General features: G+C 41.9%; 2 protein-coding genes across 4 annotated transcripts; both read left to right on the forward strand.

The window, feature by feature from the left end:
- The first annotated feature begins 543 nt into the window (after positions 1-543).
- COMMD3 (COMM domain containing 3) lies at positions 544-5,199 on the forward strand. The gene is made up of 8 exons (XM_054020674.1): positions 544-711; positions 2,373-2,484; positions 2,584-2,647; positions 2,733-2,767; positions 3,100-3,160; positions 3,248-3,304; positions 3,400-3,459; positions 4,525-5,199. Exons 1-8 carry the CDS (start codon positions 573-575, stop codon positions 4,582-4,584), a joined length of 588 nt encoding a protein of 195 aa, XP_053876649.1. The 5' UTR covers positions 544-572; the 3' UTR covers positions 4,585-5,199.
- A 2,158-nt stretch (positions 5,200-7,357) lies between these two features.
- On the forward strand, positions 7,358-18,386 carry BMI1 (BMI1 proto-oncogene, polycomb ring finger). 3 transcript variants are annotated; one of them, XM_054020670.1, is made up of 10 exons: positions 7,358-7,822; positions 12,791-12,924; positions 13,285-13,381; positions 14,120-14,175; positions 14,275-14,325; positions 14,605-14,713; positions 14,800-14,845; positions 15,436-15,534; positions 16,042-16,122; positions 16,208-18,386. In XM_054020670.1, the coding sequence occupies exons 2-10, from the start codon at positions 12,813-12,815 to the stop codon at positions 16,535-16,537; spliced, it is 981 nt and encodes a 326-aa protein (XP_053876645.1). In that variant the 5' UTR covers positions 7,358-7,822; positions 12,791-12,812; the 3' UTR covers positions 16,538-18,386. The 3 variants fall into 3 exon arrangements, with proteins under 3 accessions (XP_053876645.1, XP_053876648.1, XP_053876647.1); XM_054020673.1 differs by lacking the exon at positions 7,358-7,822 and adding an exon at positions 11,890-12,127; XM_054020672.1 differs by lacking the exon at positions 7,358-7,822 and adding an exon at positions 12,180-12,282.
- Positions 18,387-20,174: the final 1,788 nt, after the last annotated feature.

Consider the following 20,174-nt stretch of genomic DNA (forward strand, 5'->3'; position numbering starts at 1 on the left):
TCTGGAAGCTGCACATTGATGTAAATAACATGTAATACATTTCACAAATGACAATGTAAACCATAGTAAGATATATAGCAGAAAAGAGGAGAAAAAATGCATTCCCTGGGGCTGGAAAGTTATTGAAAGTTCAGAGCCAGGGTAAAGCCAGTTTACAGTGTGTGCGTGGAATTTCCTTGGCTGTTCCCTACAAATAAATCAGTGGTGGTATTTACACTGAAGGAAAAAAAAAACGGGGGGGAGGGGTTAACACCGAAAGTGTGTAAAATTCATGGATGTCCATTAGATTTTTATTATTTTTAGTTAGAAAATGGCTTTGCTACTACCCTGGTAAAGTAGACATAGAGGACATTGAAAAGCAGGAGGGGGGGGGGTTAAATATAAAAGCACTTATGTGTGGTGTCTAGCTCGGCAGAAAGGGTGCCTAGCTTCCAACAGCAGCAGCAGCTCCTCTCGCTTTCTAGGGCTGGGCTGTAACAAGCAGCCGCCGCCGCTCTAGCTCCTCCGGAGCTGCGAGATCAGCTGAGCCTCGGTGTCACGTGGGCTGTGTGTCGAAGGTCACAGCGCTCACAATGGAGCTGTCGGAGTATGTGCAGAGCGGCTTGCAGATCCTAGCCGATTCTGGCTGCTTTTCTCCTAGCGCCTACACGGTTCTGCTCCAGACGGCTTTCCAGAGCCTGCTCAACGCCCAGGCGGACCAGGTAGCTTTAGGTAAGCGCTGCTTCTCGAGTAAGAGCCAGGAGAGGAAAGGAACCTGCAGTGTCTTTCTGGGCGCTGGAGAGAAAGAGGGAAATGGATCTATTTTTTATCTTCTGCTACATTATTGTGACTTGTGTTTGCAGCTAATTGTAGCTAGAGTCAGACCCCTAGATCCCTGTACTGTAACGCATACTATGCCACCTGCACCAAGCAAGACAAACACCAATGTAATCGCTTCCCCACGTAGTGTTCTTCCCCCATGTTTGTTATTTCACTGCAGAAATAACTGTGCATTTCTCGCTTGTGGCCTAAAAGAGACTGCAGGCTCCAGTTAAATGAAAGGAGCTTGGATGTTTTGGACAGTTGAGTAACTATCACTTCTTGTCCTGGCTGGTTATTCGAAACAGCTCTGTAGGGAGGTTAAGCTACGTATATTTGCCAACGGGAGAGGTTAAAATGAAGATGGCATGGGTCAAATGTGTATGTGGCAGTGGGTCCAGTTCGGTTTTGGCAGCTGCAGCCCCAGTCTTTAGTTGATGTCCCTTATAAGTATTTTTAATTCCCAGCTCCATTTATTTTCAGTGCAGTTTAGGTAATAAAAATCTGTTGCCTGGTCAGTAATTGCACATGCAAAGTAATCGTGTGTTGACATTTGACATGCAGCTTCGCACAGCAGTAGGGTGGAACAACAGGATTTGTTTTAATTATTCGGCTAGTGACTGCAATATAGTCCAAAGTGTTTATTGGGAAATGCAAATCACTTTGGGGGGTGATTGTAGCTAAAACTGTAACTGTTGAACAAAATTCTAATTTACTTGGGGGAGGGGTTAATCAGTCTTTTGGTGAAATTTAATCTGCAGACAGTTCCGAAGTAAATTGTTATTCGGAGGAGTATTTACACTAAACGCGAGTGCTTGAGTGTTTAATTGTGTGATGTATATAGCAATTAAAACGAAGGCATCCGCCTATTTGTGTCCGTGCGTCCTCCTGGGTCACGAACAAAAGTTGTTTGTTTTGTTTTGTTTTCCCTGTGGGATGTTTCTTCCTATGGCAATCCCAACAAATCCGTGCAATTAGTTTATCATTGACATTACTCTTAATTGGATCATTGAATTTAATTCCATAAATGAACTGAATAAAATGGGGGTGAGGGTTGGATGGAAGGGGCGATTAGGAGAAAAAGAGCTAATATACTCAGAAAATTTGTGAAACCTTTGTATTTATGTTCTTTTAAATTTTATGAGCCGGATTCTGATCTCGGTTATACCGGTGTAAATCCGGAGTAATTTATACTGGTATAATCGAGGTCAGATTCTAATTCCATGTCTCTGGTGATAAGGCTTTGAGAAATGCTTGCGGGTGGGTGATGGGAAGTTAAGGGTTTCCCTATGATACGTAAGATTTTTAATGGATTGAGGGAAGATGCATGTACCCACTTATTACTGAAACGAACGTATTAGCAATGATTTTCACAATATGAAAATACCTGTCTTTTGTGCTGTATTTGGTTTAATAACTTGCCTACATATTTAGTTTCCTTCCACCCTCTAAATTATGAAACATTTTACTTTGTAACTTCTTAGAACAGTTCATTTTAAAAAGAAAGAGACGCCCTTTTAAGTTGTTTTCAGGCTTCAGGAACAAGTATATCATCAGTAATTCATTTATTTTAGATCACCCAGTCTTGAAACATATTGACCCAACAGTATTAAAACATTGTCATGCAGCAGCTGCAACTTGTATACTGGAGGCTGGAAAACACAAAGCCGACAAATCTACTATAAGGTATTTTGAAGCCACCCTATTCTTCTAGTGGCTGTTACTTTAAATTATACTGCTAATTTCTATTCAAAGACTAATACACTTCTGTTTTTCTCTCTCTAGCACGTATCTAGAAGACTGTAAATTTGATAGAGAGAGAATAGAACAATTTTGCACCGAATATCAGGTTTTAAGCCAATTTTAAACTATATTTCCCTTTTATAATTATTCATTCAGTAGAAGTTGGCAAATACATGTTTTCCTTTTTTCAGAAAAACAAAGATACGTTGGAAATCATATTGGGAAGGTAGGTTATTCTGTCAACAGAAATCATTTTTCAGTTATAGATATTATTTAAACAAGCAAACAAAAAACCCAAATATATTATGGGGGGTTTATAATGAGCTATTTAAATGATTAAAGTAACAATCGTTCAATTGTATTTAATACTTTTGAACACAAATTTAAACAAAATATGAACTTTCCTTTCCCCATTTAACACTCTCTTCTTTAAATAAAGTTGTGAACTTTTGAACAATCATTTGAGAAAAATCGTAAAAACTTGTTAGCGTTTGTTTAGCCTTGAAGAACTGACCTTTACTTTTAGGATAGGATACACATAACCATTGTATCTTTCAGTATAGGCAGGTGTCCTCTGCACGTAACCGATGTTTCTTGGCGCCTGGAATATCAAATCAAGGTAATCTTACCACATTAGGAAACTTTGATTTGATTTCCTTCTCTGTGGTAATGTCTGATTTTTATGTGTGTTTTGTTATTACTTTAGACCAACCAGCTTCATAAAACGTATCGACCTGCCTATTTGGTGACCTTAAATGTGGAGGTACTGTATATCACTTTTCCCAGTATAAGTAGATAAAAGGCAACTCCAGGCTCAGGACACATTTTAATTAAACAGGTGTTATTCTTTTCCTTCAGAACAGCGACTCAAGATCACACCCTGACGTTAGTTTTAGTTGCACTATGGAACAGTTACAGGTATTTTCTTATATCATCACTGTTTCTGTATTTGACTCCAGCGCTGTGAATTTTGATCGGGTGTCAATCAACTGCAAAGTTTGTAAACAGTTCAAAAAATATATGGGGTTGGGAAGAATGCCTTTTGTAAAAACATATTAAATGAAATATTTTATTGTGTTTGTACTTCTGATGTGAAGCTGCCAGCTACACGAAGTTAGTTACCTAGGAATTACTCTTTTGTTGGTATGGCTTTAGAAACGGATGGAAAACATTTCTTAATGTAATGCTAATCTGAAAAGAAATCCATCAATTTTGTACAACTTTAATCTCCGGTGATACAGAGAAAATATAAAGGAGAAAATGGTATGGTATTTGGATAACCACTGCATGATTGGTTAAAATGTATAAACTGAAGAGTTTTAATCGGTGCTAATTGCACCTAAAGAGGAAGTAATGAATTGAAATATACATTGATCTCTGCTTAGCAATTAAGCATGTAATTAAGTAGTTGGAGGACTGTTATCCTGAAAAATATTAGGGAAAAACTGTGAAAGGGGGGGGAGGGGGATGCAAAGATATTCCTATTACAAATTTTAAACTCAAGTGAAATGTTTCCCAAAAACTTTGTTTTACCTGCAAAGATATATTTTGGTTAGGTTTAGGTTTTGCTGAGTTAATTAAATTTGACATGCTTTGACTGCAGGATTGTGTTGGCATAAAAGTTGTCATTAAATATTTTCAAAATATTTGAAATTTGCCTATGGCTATTGTGATAAGTATCTTTTAATGTTAACTGTGAATACACTGTTGATACAATCTTCATTTTAAAATGCACTTCAATATTTTAGTAACGGATCCATGTGAAACGCTACTTTTTGCAAATATATGTGGAACACTTTAAGCATTGAAGTGTAGTAAAAGTTATTGCTTTAATAGACGTTTTACATTTGTATCAAATATAAAAGTCCTCTGAGGCAAGTGCTGCTATTCCCATTTTGAGTATCTAAAAATAATGTATATTTGTCTCTATTAATAGCCAGTTGTTCCAAAATATTTTCTAAAATGAAGTACTCCATCTTTTAGGATTTAGTTGGAAAACTAAAAGATGCAGCAAAAAGCCTAGAAAGAGCCTCTCAGATGTGATCGAAGGACATTGACAATCCACCGGGTTCAAGAGGAAGAAAAGTGCACTGACTCCTAACAGTTTCTTCATAGGGAACATGATGAATCAATTTTCTTCTTTTTAAAATCTCATGTAGTTCAAACTCTTAGACCTTGTTACTTATGTATCAGCTATTTAATCTGAAATTCTGTATTCTAGTAAGTGTAACTACTCTTTCTGTGCAGTCCAATTTATGTTCTTTGTTAAAGTCCTGTTTTCTTATCACAACTATTCTTACATTAGATGGCTAGATAATTGATTTGTCTTTAAAATATTCACTTTATTTTATTTTGTGCTTCTGAAATATTATTTTTCTGATATTTTTTCCACACGTTATAATAAAAGGCATTAATTATTTTCTCCATTTTTGTGGATGAAAAGTTCCCAAGGGGAGGAAATAGCAGCTCCGTTTAAAATGACCTTTCCTTGGAGGAACAGTATTATCCTTCAAAAGGCAAAAACTAGTTCAGTGCGAGACTGTTAAGGTTCTATCGATATAATTTGTTAGATTGTAATGCCGTTGTCTGTCCATTGCTGTATCCTTCACTCCAAGTGATGTTGCACCTTGTGTGAGATTAAAATTCACTCAAACTTTACAGTTGGAGGTAAAACTACCAGTCGTTGATCTTGCCCCGGATTTACTCATTAAAAACTCAGAGCAAGCACCACTCCACAGAGGCAGGCAATGGGTCAAGGTCTGCTCTTGTTGAGAAGTCCATCCTCCGTTATTTCAGTGAGGATGTAGAGTTGGAACTGAAATGGGACCTACGTTGTCTCCACAACCTCTTCACACACACATCTTCCGCCCTACTAGCTGGAAGCTTGTCCCTCCAGAAATTATATCCTGTGTATGAAATCAGTGTTGATACATAACTCTTCTCCTACTGATCCTCTTCCTCGCAGCCGCTGTCTTTAATCAATGGGCGGGAGGAACTCAATTGCTGAAGAGAATAAGCACCGGTTTAAATGCAAAAGCGGGGTTGGCTCCTGCAGTCCTGCCTCGGCCAAAACGCGGAGGCGCTCAGGTGAGGACTGCCGCTGTTGGGTACAGCGCTGCCACTCCTTCATTAAAGCCCGGAGCCAGGCAGGGGGGTTTACTGCAGCGATTCTAGGACGTCAAAGGAGGGGAAGTTAAGATGCGACTGACCTTGCCCACTCCCCTCCCCCGTCGGTCAATACTCCCTGGTATGATCTCTTCCCTCAGGGACCCACATTCTCTATCGTAGCCCCTCTGGCGAGCAAGCCCCGGAACGGGCGGAGAGCGGAGCTTTAGCCTTGGCAGCTTTACGCTGTGGTGGACTGTGGCCAACACGAGGGAGCCTTCCGTCCACACAGGGGCTGTGTCCCGCGGGGGAACAGGAGCTGGGCACAGCCCCAGCAAGGAGCGCCGTGCCTGGGGGAGCGATAGGAGGGGCCGAGTCAGTCAGGGTGGGAGAGGAAGAAGGAATATGCCCGGGGGATAGTAGGGAGCCAGGCGTGCGCTCAGGATGCACTGGGGACAGGATACATGTGGCAGGAGGGGGGGGGGCAGGAGGTGTCAGGGCGTGTGGAGGATGCAGTGAGGAGCAGGATGGGTATGCTGGGGGTGGAGGATGCAGAGGCAACAAGGGTCTGGATGAAAACGGAGACCGACGCGTATGTATAGAAGAGAATGAGGAAGGGGTAAGAGTCTGGTGGAAAGGCGGGCCCGGGAAGGTGGTGTGTGTGTCTGGAAGGGGGCAGAGGGTATGTGCAGAGGAGGGGGATCTGTGCTGAGTGTAGAGGGGAAGGAAGGTGGAATAGAGGAGCGGAGGCTGATGGTGGCATGTGGATGTGGAGGAAGCAGGACGCAGGCGGTGTGTGAATAGCAGTGTGGAAAGGCAGCCGTGGGACTGTTTGCAGATGGAAGAGGGACAGGAGCACGATGTGCAGAGTGGGGGCAGGAGGCAGGGAATTGTGTGTGTGCATCGAGGGGGGCAAGTGTTATGTGTCGAGGGATGGGGGGATGCGTGTGCTCAGTGGGGGAACTCCCGGGCAGTCGCACAGTGCGGGCAAGGACTGGAGGAGATGCGTGGAGTGGAGGGGGAAGAATGGGCACCGTGTGTGTGGAGTAGTGAGGAGAGCCCGCGTGGTGAGCGCGGCCGTGGGATAGAAGGGGGGTGTGAGCAGAGCGTGGGGAAGAGGCAGCTCTGGGTGTGTACAGCCCTTAGCTGTGCAGAGATGGGGCAGGAAAGGTGGGCAGAGGAGGAGGCAGCTGGTGTGTGTAGATGTGGGGCGAGGAGGAGGACGGAGGCGGTGTGTGTCGAGAGGAGGCATGGACCGTGTGTGCAGAGCGGGGAGTGTGTGTGAATGGAAGGAGGGGTAGCAGGCTCGCAGTGTCTGTAGCCAGCGGGGGAGAAGAATAGGGATCGAAGGGGTGTGGAGGGAGAGGAGGAAAAGGCAAAGTGTGTAGTGCGGAGGGAAGCGGAGAAGTGGGGAATGTGAGTAGCGGGGGGGCCGGGGCAGCGTGTGTGCAGCGGGGAAAAGGAGGAATAGGCAGGGTCTGTGTGTATGCAGGGTAGGGGGAGGAGGAGGAACAGGCAGAGTGTGTGTGGAGTGGAAGGGGGAGGGGGTGGCGTGCGAGGAGGGGGAGGTGGCGGCTGAGTTGTGGGATTGGGTCATGGGGAGGCTGACGGGCTCCGACTACACCGACACTAATTCCCAGGCCACCCTTAAGGAATGAGGAGCCCCACGTGATGCTGGCGGGGCGGGCGAACTCTGAGCCATTTTGGGGACGGTGTCAGTTTCCACTGTGTGCCTTCAGCGTTGCATTTTTTCCCTCCTCCGCCCTCCCTTCCCTGTTTCCCCACCAACAACTATGAAATAATAATAATAAAAAGGAGACCAAGAGGCAGAGCAGGGGGCCGAGGGGGAGACAATGGGCTGGTGGAGACAGAACCCATCCGGATTAGAAAGATTTTAAACTCCCAGCTCCTCAGCCACCCAAAAACCAGACTCAGAGGGAGAGAGACGGAGGGAGTGAGAAGGGTCGGTGGAGGAGAGGAGAAAACCCGATTGTTTTGTAACTAACATGAGCTGAGAGCAGCAGCAGCAGCAGCAATAAGCTTATTGCAATTGACAGCGTCTGCAGTTCATTTCAAGATGGCCGCTTGGCTCACATTCATTTTCTGCTGAACGACTTTTAACTTTCATTGTCTTTTTTGGCCGCTCCGATCATCACCCACCGGCTCCTTTTTCCGGGTATGTATAAAGCGAGGTGTCTCCTTGCCAAGGACGGGGGGCGGAGGGGGCTTGGCGGCGGGTTTAGGCCGGTTTGGGGGCTGCAAAGGGGAGCCTAGGTGTCCCCCAAGCTCTCCGTATGCGAAAAGCGCTGACAGGCTGCTCCAACCACACACACACACACACACAGACTCACACAGCAGCAGCAGCAGCCTGTGCACTCACTTTCGTTACGCACCCACATTTGCAAATTTTAGTTCCTTTCTTTCCCCAGCTGCCCCCTAAAATGTTTCTGTGCACATGGCCCCCTAGGAGAATATTTATATTTCCAGTCCCTGTTTCCAGCCCGGCCTCAGCGCCCTTTGTTTAAAGGCAGATTTTGATTAAACGGGGACGGTTCATGAAATCTGGAGCTGCCTAGGTCAAGAGATTTCAGTCCTCTCCGAAAGAAATATGCTTGGGGGGGTTTAAAGTGTGAAATACTGCACCCATTTTATAGAGATAGGGCCACTGGGGGGTAGTGATCCTGCTGGGGGGGTTGTTAGACCGGGGGGGACCGCAAAGAAAATGTTATTAACTTAAGTTGGACAAACACTTCTGTGAAATTTGATGGCTTGTAAGATGGCGGTTCCCAGTTGTTTCCAATGCCTCCGTTTGCATTTGTGCTTAAAATGCTAAAGTTTCTGGGCTTGTACCTGTTGAGGAGGGACAGGGGAGACCAAAGTTGAAAAATAACTTTTTGTGAATAAATCACTTTGACTGTGATCCTTGAAAATTGGGTGTGCAGATTTACCATAGCGAAGATGGTGTGACTGCAGGACATAATGGGTTTTTTTGAATGACTTTTTTTTCTTTAACTGGTATTTTCCTTCTAAGCCCGGGAAGGGTAAATTAACATGAACTTCTTGGTAAAGTCTTTAAGGTGCCGTGGATTTACTCCTCGTGCTGTTTATGGGTGGTACTAGAAAGTTGATTGTATATGTTTATGTAATTGTGTGTGGCCTGGACAATACACAACTTGGCGCTTTCCTAGCCATTTATTGTTAATATTTGGAAGTAAACAAGAAAAGAGAAGCAGAAAAAAATCAATTTATATAAAAGGAAAATGGTCATTTTCCAGAATCTAAAAACTAAGCGTCGTGCCCCGCTCTCCATAAAGTTTAGGAAAATGTAGACATATATACCCAACGCCAAGTATAGCATTCAATAGTTTTCTGCATAGTTTATAGTAGCCAGTGTTTCTTTATTTTACAGGACTCTTAAAGACTAGAGAAATTCTGGAAATGTAATCCACTAAAAATACTTAGAGGCGCTATTTACAATACATCCCGTAAACTAAGACAGACTTTTGTTGCAATTTACCAGAGATGCAAACTATTGATCTATACCAGATCATGGCGATACCTACAAATTCACATGTTAGTTTATTTAGGTAGACTGATTGGGTACTTCAAGTAGTTAAATTTATGAGCCTGATTTTAAAGGCTGGGGGATTTTTACCCTCTGCTGCCATTCTTCAGTTCTTTCTTTACTACAATATGCTGTGCAAAGACGTTCTTTGGGGAAATACTATCCTTACAGCTCCTTTAAAACATATGTGGACATTCTTTAGTGAAGGGACAATAATAGTATTCATAGTAAAAGTGGCTCTTATTCCTAAAGATAATAAGGCTTTAGATGACAGGCTTGTTATTACTGAACAGCCAGTTCTTCGAGTGGATATAGGTGCAAAGTACGCAAAACCGTCTGAATGAAGTTACCTATATTTTAGGCATACTTTGTTACACACCTGGAAAACCGAATTAGATAGTTTATTGCACTCAGATTTTTTTCATAGTCTAGCTGATTATAACCACAAGAACGTGCTTCTGTTTTTCTTCATTTTGACATAACCCATGTAAGGCCTCTAAACAGTCAGTTGGCTGTCACTGTTTACCGCTAGCAAGTTTTACCATCATGTATTGTTACATTTAGTTGAAGTTTTTTTGGTTGTGTGTGTAACTATATATATATATATTCATGTTAAGGGACAGTTTGTGTTGGCTGTGGTGAGTCTATGGATTCTTAACGTTAATACCAGTAGAAAAACCTGAAAGGATTTTCCTCTAACCAAAATATGACGGTCAGGTTTTGCTGTAGTAAAATATATAGTGTGTGTGTGTATAATGGACACACACATCTAGAGAAGTGTGTGTGTACCAGTTGACTTGTAGTAAGTATTTGGGTGTTTGATTCAGTTTGCTGCATGAGATCACAGATTTCAAAGACAGCTCATAGTATGCGATTAGCAGAAAAAGAGTTAACTTTAGGCTATAAATAATATGCGGTAGGGGATGCTGCGACTAAACAAGGATCACGGTTGAATAAATTCTCCATTTAGGAAGAGGCTACGCTAGCGTGAAATAAAACATGTGTTAATATCTTTTGAAGGGCTGCCCTGGTATATCAGGGCTTGGGAAGAATTCTAAACCAACCGTCCTATGTGACCTCTGCCACGGTTTATTTTGCAATATAGATGTGTATGATTTACACGGTGTTGGGTTTAACAAATAAAATACAGAATAGCGAAAGCAGCAGCCTATTCATATTTGAGTAATGTAAGAAACCCCAGGTCAATGGCATTGCAGTAATATACTTCAGAGACTGAAGTAAAGCCGCCTTGCATTTATCCTCTCGTACAAAAACATGCTGTCGATATCAATAAAAAAGAGTGGCAGGTTGGAGACTGTTGAGGCGATCTTTGGAATCAGAATACAGTGACATTTGTGTCTTGACTCCCTGCGCGATGCCACACTCAGCCTTGGGGATATCACCTCACCATAGCCCTTTGCACATGGCTCGCAATCATTTAATATTGGAGAGTTTGTCTACTGTACATAGCTCGTTCAGAGAGTCTCATGTAGCAGCAAGTGAAGTTTTCTTGCTCAGGTCGCTCGTGGGCGCTGTGGACACTTTCTCAGAAATGTTGTATCCCTCACCTGGCCAGTTTGACTGACATTTACAACGTTTCGGAACCTGGTTGGTATCGTTGGGTTTCACTGCTTGGTATCGAAGCTTACGAGGATCTGGGGAGAATCTCAAGCACTATCCAACAGCGAGTTTCATAAACTCAGACATTTCAGTCGAGGGTAGCTTCTAGACTTTGTCCCAGGAATGGTGAGATCAGGAAACTTGGTCGTGGAGTGGGAGCACTGGAATGGGGAGGTGACTGGCATGCATTTGAGCAGCATTGTTATGTCACACTGTTCAGGTTCTAGTTGAAAGCAAGTGATGTACTGTACAATTGGCTCAGCTGGCGATTTTCCCCCCCTCTTTGGAGTTTACTCTTTTCCCTCTTATTCTTTCCTATATATGATTTTTGTTAGTGTTGTTGCAGCCGATGGGGGTTTGTAGGCTGCGGGCTGGGAAAATGACATTTGTTTTTCACTCCTGTCGCTGCACAGCGTTGACAAGGTGTTGATTTAGCTTTAGGAATGGTCGGGTCACGTGGTTCTTTGCATATTGTCACTCCCGCACTGTTTAAAGTAGCTTTTATTGCTCAAAAGGTGATTTGTTCAAACAGTCTGAGATTTGCACACCGGCTTCCTCCCAAACGGACACCTCACCCCCTTATTGCAAATCTCTTTTCACCTTAGCAAAACTTTGCACCGTTTCTGTCCGAGCCGCGGGAGAATTTCATTTTAGACCCCAAAAAGCGTTAAAACGAGACCCAGTTAAATAAACATCTCGGTAATGCGATCGCAGGGAGCTGGGGCGAAGTCTACAGCTGGCGAGCTAGGGGGATCTGCCTGGGAATGCGGTTCGGCTGGGCTGGGCTGGGAGAGGGAGGGAGGGAGCAGAGGGGAAGAGGAACGATCTCAGACAAGCTCCTTGCACCGAGTCGACGTGGATAGAGGCCCCTGAGAGGATCCGAAATGGCCGAGACTCGGGAGGAGCCTCTTGCATTTGCCTCCACTAGTCTAAGACCCCAACACCGGCTTGGCTCAGCTCTCTGGCCGCCCGAGACCCCTCCCACCACCAGCTCCGCTTTCAGCCCCCACCCCCACCCCCATCCTTCCTTTCCAAATCCGGCTCCGCTCCCTTTGCACCCTGCGGGAGCGTGCGGCCGCTCTGCTGAGCCCGGCCGGACACCACCTCCCCCAGCTGCACCCCAGCCCCAGCCTAGGTTCCTTCAGGCCCAGGCTCTGCCCGGCGCCGCTTCGCAGACACCCGCAGCCTGGCCGGGCCGCGCCCCCTCCCCGGCCCGGCTTCCCCCGGCCCGCATCCTCTCCCCGGCTCCCCCCCGCCTGGCTCTCGTGTGTTCCCAGCGGTGGCAGGATGCCAAGTGTAAGTGTAAGTTGCTATAGCAACCCCCTCGGATAGCTGAGCAGTCCCGAGCCTGCACCGAGCGCGGCGCGAGGGGGGAGCGGCCGCCGCCCGGACCCCAGCCCCGGCCGGGTGGGCAACGGGCAGCCCCCGGGGCCGGCCGGAGCAGCTCCGAGGTGCGTGTCCCCCATCCCCACCCCAGGCTCTCCGGAAATGCCAGGGCGGGCGCAGCGGGAGACGCCGGTTCCCCTTTGTGTGGCTCCCCTGCAGCCCCGTGCCCGGCCCGCCCCACGGAGAGGGGACCCGGCTCCCTCCGCACCCCGGGCTGCGGGCTCCAGCCGCGCCGAGGGGATCTGGGCCAGCGAGTAACCGCAGCACCCGCGGGGGAGCGGGTAGGTGCTGTGCAGCAGGCTCGCCCTCCCGGAGCTGGCAAAGGGCTTGGACCCCGGCCCCCAACGCGGGGCTGCAGGCACCTCTGGCCGGGACATTTCCCTGGGCTGTGTCACCCGGGCATCGCGCCCGCCCGCAATTCCCTGTCTGGCCACTTCTCCCCCTCCGGTCTCCTTCCATATTTCCCTGCGTTTTGGGGATGCAACTTCAGCGTGGGTGGGGAAACGCGGGATCTCTGTCTCTGGGACACTGAGCTCGTCCCCTAGTCAATGGTCCTCTGTGTGTGTCTTTCAGAGCCGCCTTTTCTTAAGCAAAAATGCACCGAACAACCAGAATCAAAATAACCGAGCTAAACCCCCATCTCATGTGTGTGCTCTGTGGCGGATACTTCATTGATGCAACAACCATCATAGAGTGTCTACACTCCTGTAAGTACAGTAAGGCTCTTCGCATTGTCCCTGTGCTGCTTCGCACCTTTCCCGTGCAACCGGAAAAACGGAGCTATTAGCTAGAACATCCAATATGCAGATTTGTGCGAAAGACGATTTGTTCACATTTCATTTGACAAAAGCCTTAGTCTTTGTTAACGTAGTGTGTCTATCTATATACACACCGAGCGTCTCAGTTTCACGTTAATTGCAGCTAATTAGAGAACTTGTTTAGCTTAAGCAGCGCATTTCTGACAGTGGACCATTTATTAGCTTGCATGGTGTAAAAATCGCACCTCTGTCCATATTTGAGTATTATCTAATAATATTACTAAAAGCCTTCCGTGTTTTTACTTATAGTCTGTAAGACGTGTATCGTACGTTATTTGGAGACAAGCAAGTATTGTCCTATATGTGATGTCCAAGTTCACAAAACCAGACCGCTTTTGAATATAAGGTAGGAGAAAATGTAATTTTACTTTATAAAAGGGGTCTAACTGTGATTATTTTGATGTTATCTCTTCATCTACAATTTAAATCTGAGAGGAGTTGTCAATTTACATGCTAACGTTTGCCTATGTGCTGTCTTTGGAGTCTTGTCACGGATTGAAATCGAAGACTTGACTGGATGCGAGACAGAAAGTTTTTGTATTTTTTGGAATACACTAGCCGCTTGAACAATGTCCTTTCCCCTCTCCTTATTTATCACAATCCCATATTTTGCATCTCCATGTTCCATTTCACACAGACATCCTGCAGTGCAACCTCTTAACTATTCTTCAGAAACATCAAAAATATTTATGAAACTTAAAAGGAAAAGTTAAACCTTAAAAAAAAGTCCTCATCCTTCAGCAGGATCCTTCATTGCTCCTTTGTGATGTTTATCTGCTCATTTTGGTTGGTGGTTACAGGTTTTTAAAAGGCCTTCATTCAGACTGAGTGAACACTGTACGAGATAGATTGCTGGTGGACAGAAAATATTTTCAGTCAGATAAATTGCAAAAGAGTTAAACTTTATTTTAATAACGTCAATTTGTTTGTAAAGTCTTGTGGGTTAATTTTAATATAGCTGAGCATTTTATTTTTGTAGACGATCCCTCATTGCTACGGGATTGATTGTAAATGAAGAGCTGTAACTTTTATTCAAGTGTTGCTGCATTCGCTTATTTGTATTTTGGGGTTGTTGTTTTTTTAGGTCCGATAAAACTCTCCAAGATATTGTGTACAAACTAGTACCAGGCCTTTTCAAAAGTAAGTAGTTAAATCAAATAACAATACATTATTACTATGCTGCTTTTTTACCTATAGTACAGAGTAAACTAAATGAAACATATATGCTTTCCCATCCAGATGAAATGAAAAGGAGACGAGATTTTTATGCAGCTCATCCATCAGCTGATGGTAAAACTTTCTAGTTTATTAAACTTTTGGTAAAAATAACACAGACTGGACCTTATACTTTAGCTAAGACATCTTAATATTTTCTCTTTAATTTATAAATTATTTAACCATAAATACATTTAAGACACCCTAGATTCAGGTTTCTGATTAAAGATATAATAATGGCTACTTAAACACTAATACATTATCTTAGTATTGAGGTTTTCCCTGTTACTGAGAATTGCCATTCTGTCTGATTTTAATTTAAAAATATAAACTATTGTGGAAATTTCTGTGCAGCTGCCAATGGCTCTAATGAAGACAGGGGAGAAGTTGCAGACGAAGACAAAAGAATTATAACAGATGACGAGATAATAAGCTTATCCATTGAATTCTTTGACCAGAATAGGCAAGTTCTGTGGGCAATATTTTATGTTTATCAGTATTAACAGCTCTATCTATTATTTGTTGTAATTGTTTCATTGTTTTCTTCAGATTGGAACGGAAAGGAAATAAAGAGAGAGAGAAATCAAAGGATGAGGTAAATAATCTATCTTTACTAGAGACAAAAGCCTAGACAGAAAAACAAAAATTACTTTTTGGACAGTTTGGTGGGTGAGCTAAATAAATAATTACATCTATCTGCCAGAAGAAACAACCCCCATAAAAAGATATTAAACAGAGGTTTGCAACCTCTTACTGTTATAGATAGAAAGAAATTACTTTGGTGGACAAAATAGAAGCTGTGTTAATACTTTTAAAATGGAAACTGAAGTAGTTTACTTTTATTTTTTAAATGTCATTTATTAGAAGAAAGACCATTTGAATTTTTAAAATATAATCACTTTTAAAAAATATTATTAGTAGAGATGTTTCATCTGTTTTAGCCCCCTTACATATACAATTACTTATATAGTATTTGATTTTGCTCTGCAATTTTTTTTAGTATTTAGTGCCTATTTCCAATTTTATTCATAAGGAATTCTCAATAGTAATCTTAAAACTGTAGTTGGTCATTTTATAAAGTTTGTATGCTTTTAGTCAATTATACTGTGTCATCCTAAATTAAACAGTTAAAATGTGCTGTTTGTTCTCAGTACATGGACTGACTTTTTCCAAATATACTGTTAGGTGAATGACAAAAGATATTTACGCTGCCCTGCAGCAATGACAGTGATGCATCTACGAAAGTTTCTCCGAAGTAAAATGGATATTCCTAATACTTTTCAGGTACCTGGATATTTTTTTGTTTTGTTTTGTTTAACAGTCCTTTTATTCTAAACCTTCCAGAGCTGGTTAGCTGTATTGTTGTTTATTTATTTTATTTTCAAGTGGGTTTCTAATTAGTTGTTTAACTGAGAACCAGAAAATAATAAGAACTAACCATATTTAAAATGTATAATGTAATATTTTGTAAGAAATAAGAAAATACTTTAAAATCCCACAGAAGCATTTGTGTTTGTGCTGTATTTTTTTCAAATTTATTTCTGCCCTCTAAATACTGAGGAAGTTATTTTGCATAGACTTTTAACAAAATTAAATACTGTTTTCATATATGCCAGATAAATAGTACGTATCAAAAGTTCTCCTTTGCCAGGCAGTTTTGGAGTAAAAGGTTTTGAAGTCCCATTGATAATATTCCTTTCAGATCACTTTTCCCTGGAAGAAAAATATATTATGCTTTAAGTTATTCTATTCTGATACTTATTAATTGAAGGGTTAATGTCTTAAAAATAGATCGATGTGATGTATGAAGAGGAACCTTTGAAGGACTACTATACACTAATGGATATTGCCTATATTTACACTTGGAGAAGGGTAAATACCTGCCGTTCCTCTTCTCACGCTGTAATCTTTACTGGTGCAGAGAGTGTGCTCATAGTGCCTTCTCTTTGTTTTGCAGAATGGACCTCTTCCTCTGAAGTATCGAGTTCGACCGACTTGCAAAAGAATGAAGATCAGCCACCAGAGAGAAGGCTTAAATAATAGCGGAGAATTAGAAAGTGACTCTGGGAGTGACAAGGCAAGCAGCCCAGCAGGAGGCATCCCCTCTACTTCATCTTGTTTGCCCAGCCCCAGCACTCCAGTGCAGTCTCCCCATCCTCAATTTCCTCATATCTCTAGTACTATGAATGGAACCAGCAGCAGCCCCACCAGTAACCACCAATCCTCCTTTACCAACAGAGCGCGGAAAACATCAATAAATGGCTCTTCAGCAACTTCGTCGGGCTGACACCTCAATGAGACTGCCGAAAACCCTGATTTATATAGATCTCTTCATGCCATTACAGCTTTATAGATGCTAATACATGTGACTATCGTCCAAATCGCTTTCTTTTGTAGTGACACCGAACTTGGCTATGAAAGATGGACTAGGTGACTGTTTATATGGACGTTAATTACAACGAAAGATTGTTCTGTAAAGAATTATTTTCAAAGGACTGGGAAGCAAACAGAAGTATACCATGATGTGTTAGGAAAGAGGTGGAGTGATTTCTGTCCCCATCGTTTAGACGTGGGAAGCTCCGGAAGTGGATATAAACCTTGGGATGTAGTTTGTTAATCCAGACTAACTCCTACATTACATTCTCTTCAATTGTTATTGTTATTATGCTGTTTTGTGAACCTGTAGAAAGCAACTGCTTTTTCATCTTGAAATGCAACAAAACGGAAAGAATATGCATAGAATAATGCATATATGTAGCCATGTCACTGTGAATAACTATTTCTTGCGTATTAGCCATTTTGATTCTTATGTTGCATCCTTACTTTTCTGTTGCTGCGCAGAACCGATCAAAATGAAAGTAAACTTCAGTTTTACAATTTGTATGCCTAAAAGCGGGTATTACCGTTTTATTTACTGACTTTGTTTAAATGATTCGCTTTTGTAAGAATCAGATGGCATTATGCTTGTTGTACAATGCCATATTGGTATATGACATAACAGGAAACAGTATTGTATGATATATTTATAAATACTATAAAGAAAATATTGTGTTTCATGCACTCATGATATGGTTGTTAAATTTCCAAACTGGTTCGACCCTTGCAGATGCCACCTGTTTGAATTTTGCTGATATTGCAGAGAACACTTTGTATGTGTGTGAAAGCTTCAGTCTTTGAGAGCTATCACAAATCTCTGTTAACCTGAAAGCAATTGGCAATCTTAATAGGATTTTATGGGCTTTATGTTGTTTCAAGTGATATATTTTTACTTTTACCCAACGATACTAATAGTTTAAATGGTTCAGTGAAGAAAAATTAAGGAACATGGAAGTGATTTACCTGTTTGTTTAGTTTTATTATTTGGTGTGATGGAATTGTGTTTTTAAAAAGCACATGGAATCATTATAGAAGCCATAAAATATGTGGTATAAATTTTAAGGAATCAGCAGGTTGCTGGATGAAGGCATTTTATCTAAATTTGTTTTAATATATATGTATATGGTACAGTACTAACTTCATTAACATTTAACAGGTACTTTAATATTTCCAATAAACTGTGGAGAATGCCTCTTCTTTAATGTTCTGCCAATAGGAGCATTTTATCAGAGGCTTCCAAAGGTCTTATTTTTGAACTAGAAGGAACACTTTTAACTTAAAATATGAATAGCCCCGAACACTTTTCAGTTTGTGCTTTGCTTTGGTCGAACTTCATGTGTGTTCATCACTCACCATTTATACATTTGTGAGGGTGTTTATTCTATATGGATATTGTTTCATGTTTGTACGGGAAAATTGTAGTTAAACATTTCATTGTCTCCAGTCTGCAACAGAAGCACAATTCTATTGCTTTGTCTTGCTTATAGTCATTAAATCATTACTTTTGCATATAAATTGCTGTTACTTGTCCTGCTTGTTTTTATAGATCAGGTGACTGCAAATCCGCCACAGGGATTATTGATGTATAATGTCTTGTTAAACGAGATTTGATATTTTTTCCTGTAGTAAACATGTACAGTTCCATTTCAGCAGTTAAAACGTTCAGTTTTATATACAGGAATATCTTTCATTTATAATTGATCAAACAAATAAAAGGGATACTTCATTCAATAAATAGCAAATAAGCTTTGTTAATCATGTGATATGAAAGGACAAATAGAGTGTTGTTACTGAAATACTCTGTGTGTGTGTGTGTATGACAGGTTTCGGTAAATAGAACATGTCACCATAGAATGAAAATAACACGATTGTCTTAAGAGTGCTGATTTATTTCAGATGCATGCATAGTAAACAAGCAGAGTTCTTTATTTCACCTGAATAGTTCTTGGGACTAAGTGGTTAATTCTCAAATGTTGACAAAGGAGATTTATTTTTCTTCATATCCGTCCTACCTCCACTTTAGGAATGGTGGGACTAGGGGGAGTAGAGACTGTGTCTCTCCATCTCTAGATTACCTTTTTTAAAACTTCAATGGAACAAAATATTTTTTAAAAGTAAAGATAGTTCAATCGCACGGAGAATTGTCTTGGCCTGGTTCCCTATCCTATATAAAATATGAATTAATTCACAACAAAGGCCAGCATTGAGCCCAAAACACTGGATTGCACATAAATCAAACTAAACTTCTTTATTTTGGAGCCAGTTCAATAATGATAAATGTTGCAATAAAAACTGAGTTAATATTGGTATACACAACCTTTCCGTCAAGAATAAGTGCAATGAAATGTGAGTTGCATAGTTCCCTTCAGAACTTATAAAATGTACATGGTACACTGGACTTCACTTCATCCAGTCCTTCTAAAAATGATAAGCATCTCTAACGATCTAACGGAGATGTAGTACGTCTGTTCTTCACTAGAAAATGTTTTGCTACGTGCTGTTTTGTTACTGTGATGCACATATATTGCTACATTTATTTGGGAAAAAATACAAGATAGCATCTTGATGCTTACATCAAAGCACTTCAATCATTCTCCTGGTATCACAAGATTGTCTTAGCAAGTAAAATGCACTGTTGTCAGGGGAAGAATGGGTAAGTCTTTAAATGGTTCTTTTTAGCCCGTGAAGATGAAATGGACATTTAATGTGATAATATAAGAAATTCCTCATACTCGGATTCATTTTAAAGATTATTTTTATCGGGAAAATAAGCCAAAGTGTGCGATGTCCAATTGCATTTGCTGTAAAAACATGTTCATCAATCAAATCTATCCTATACATGGCTAAAGTTTAAGGCAGGTTTATTTTGTCTGCATAGGAACACTACGTTTTTCATTGCTCGTTGCTCCAAAATTCGGTTCCGGTTCAGCTGACAATTGCTCCACGCATAACTTGTGTCCACCCAGAATGGTGCATGCGAATTTAATGGCCCACTCGAACCACTCTTTTGAAAAGTATTTAAGAACTTTTCCCCCACAAGCAGAATTGTGTCCCCTGAGTTACGAAGTAGTGCTTAAAACAACCCATTTCATTGTCTTTCAATAGGCCACTATCAGCGTGTAGCTATTGCAGTTCCAAGGTGAACTCCAAGGAGCCTTTAACGTCACGTTATTAGCCAGGAGAGCAAGAAGCTTATTTCATTCACATGCCAAGGTGCCTGAGAGAAAAGGCATCTTTTTAGATAACTTGGTTCAAAGAAGCTTTTCTTCAGTTCTTTGGAAATGAATGGGGGCATTGAGACGCTGATGTTTCAAGTTCAAAGGCAGAGAAAATTTAAGCGTTAGATAAACATGTATGTAAAGTGCAGGTAAATTTCTTCCTTTCATTCTCCAACACTGTCAAGCATGTCACTCCATTGCCCACCCTCACTTCTGCCAAAGAATCGACCTGTTTCGTTAGGAATTTCCAGTGAGAAGCCACAACGACTCTTTGCAAGGCTCTCGCGGATTAATACTGAGGGGAAAGCGTGAACACTCTAGTTTTTTACA

Source organism: Malaclemys terrapin, chromosome 2 (assembly GCF_027887155.1).
Source record: "Malaclemys terrapin pileata isolate rMalTer1 chromosome 2, rMalTer1.hap1, whole genome shotgun sequence".
Taxonomy (NCBI): domain Eukaryota; kingdom Metazoa; phylum Chordata; order Testudines; family Emydidae; genus Malaclemys; species Malaclemys terrapin.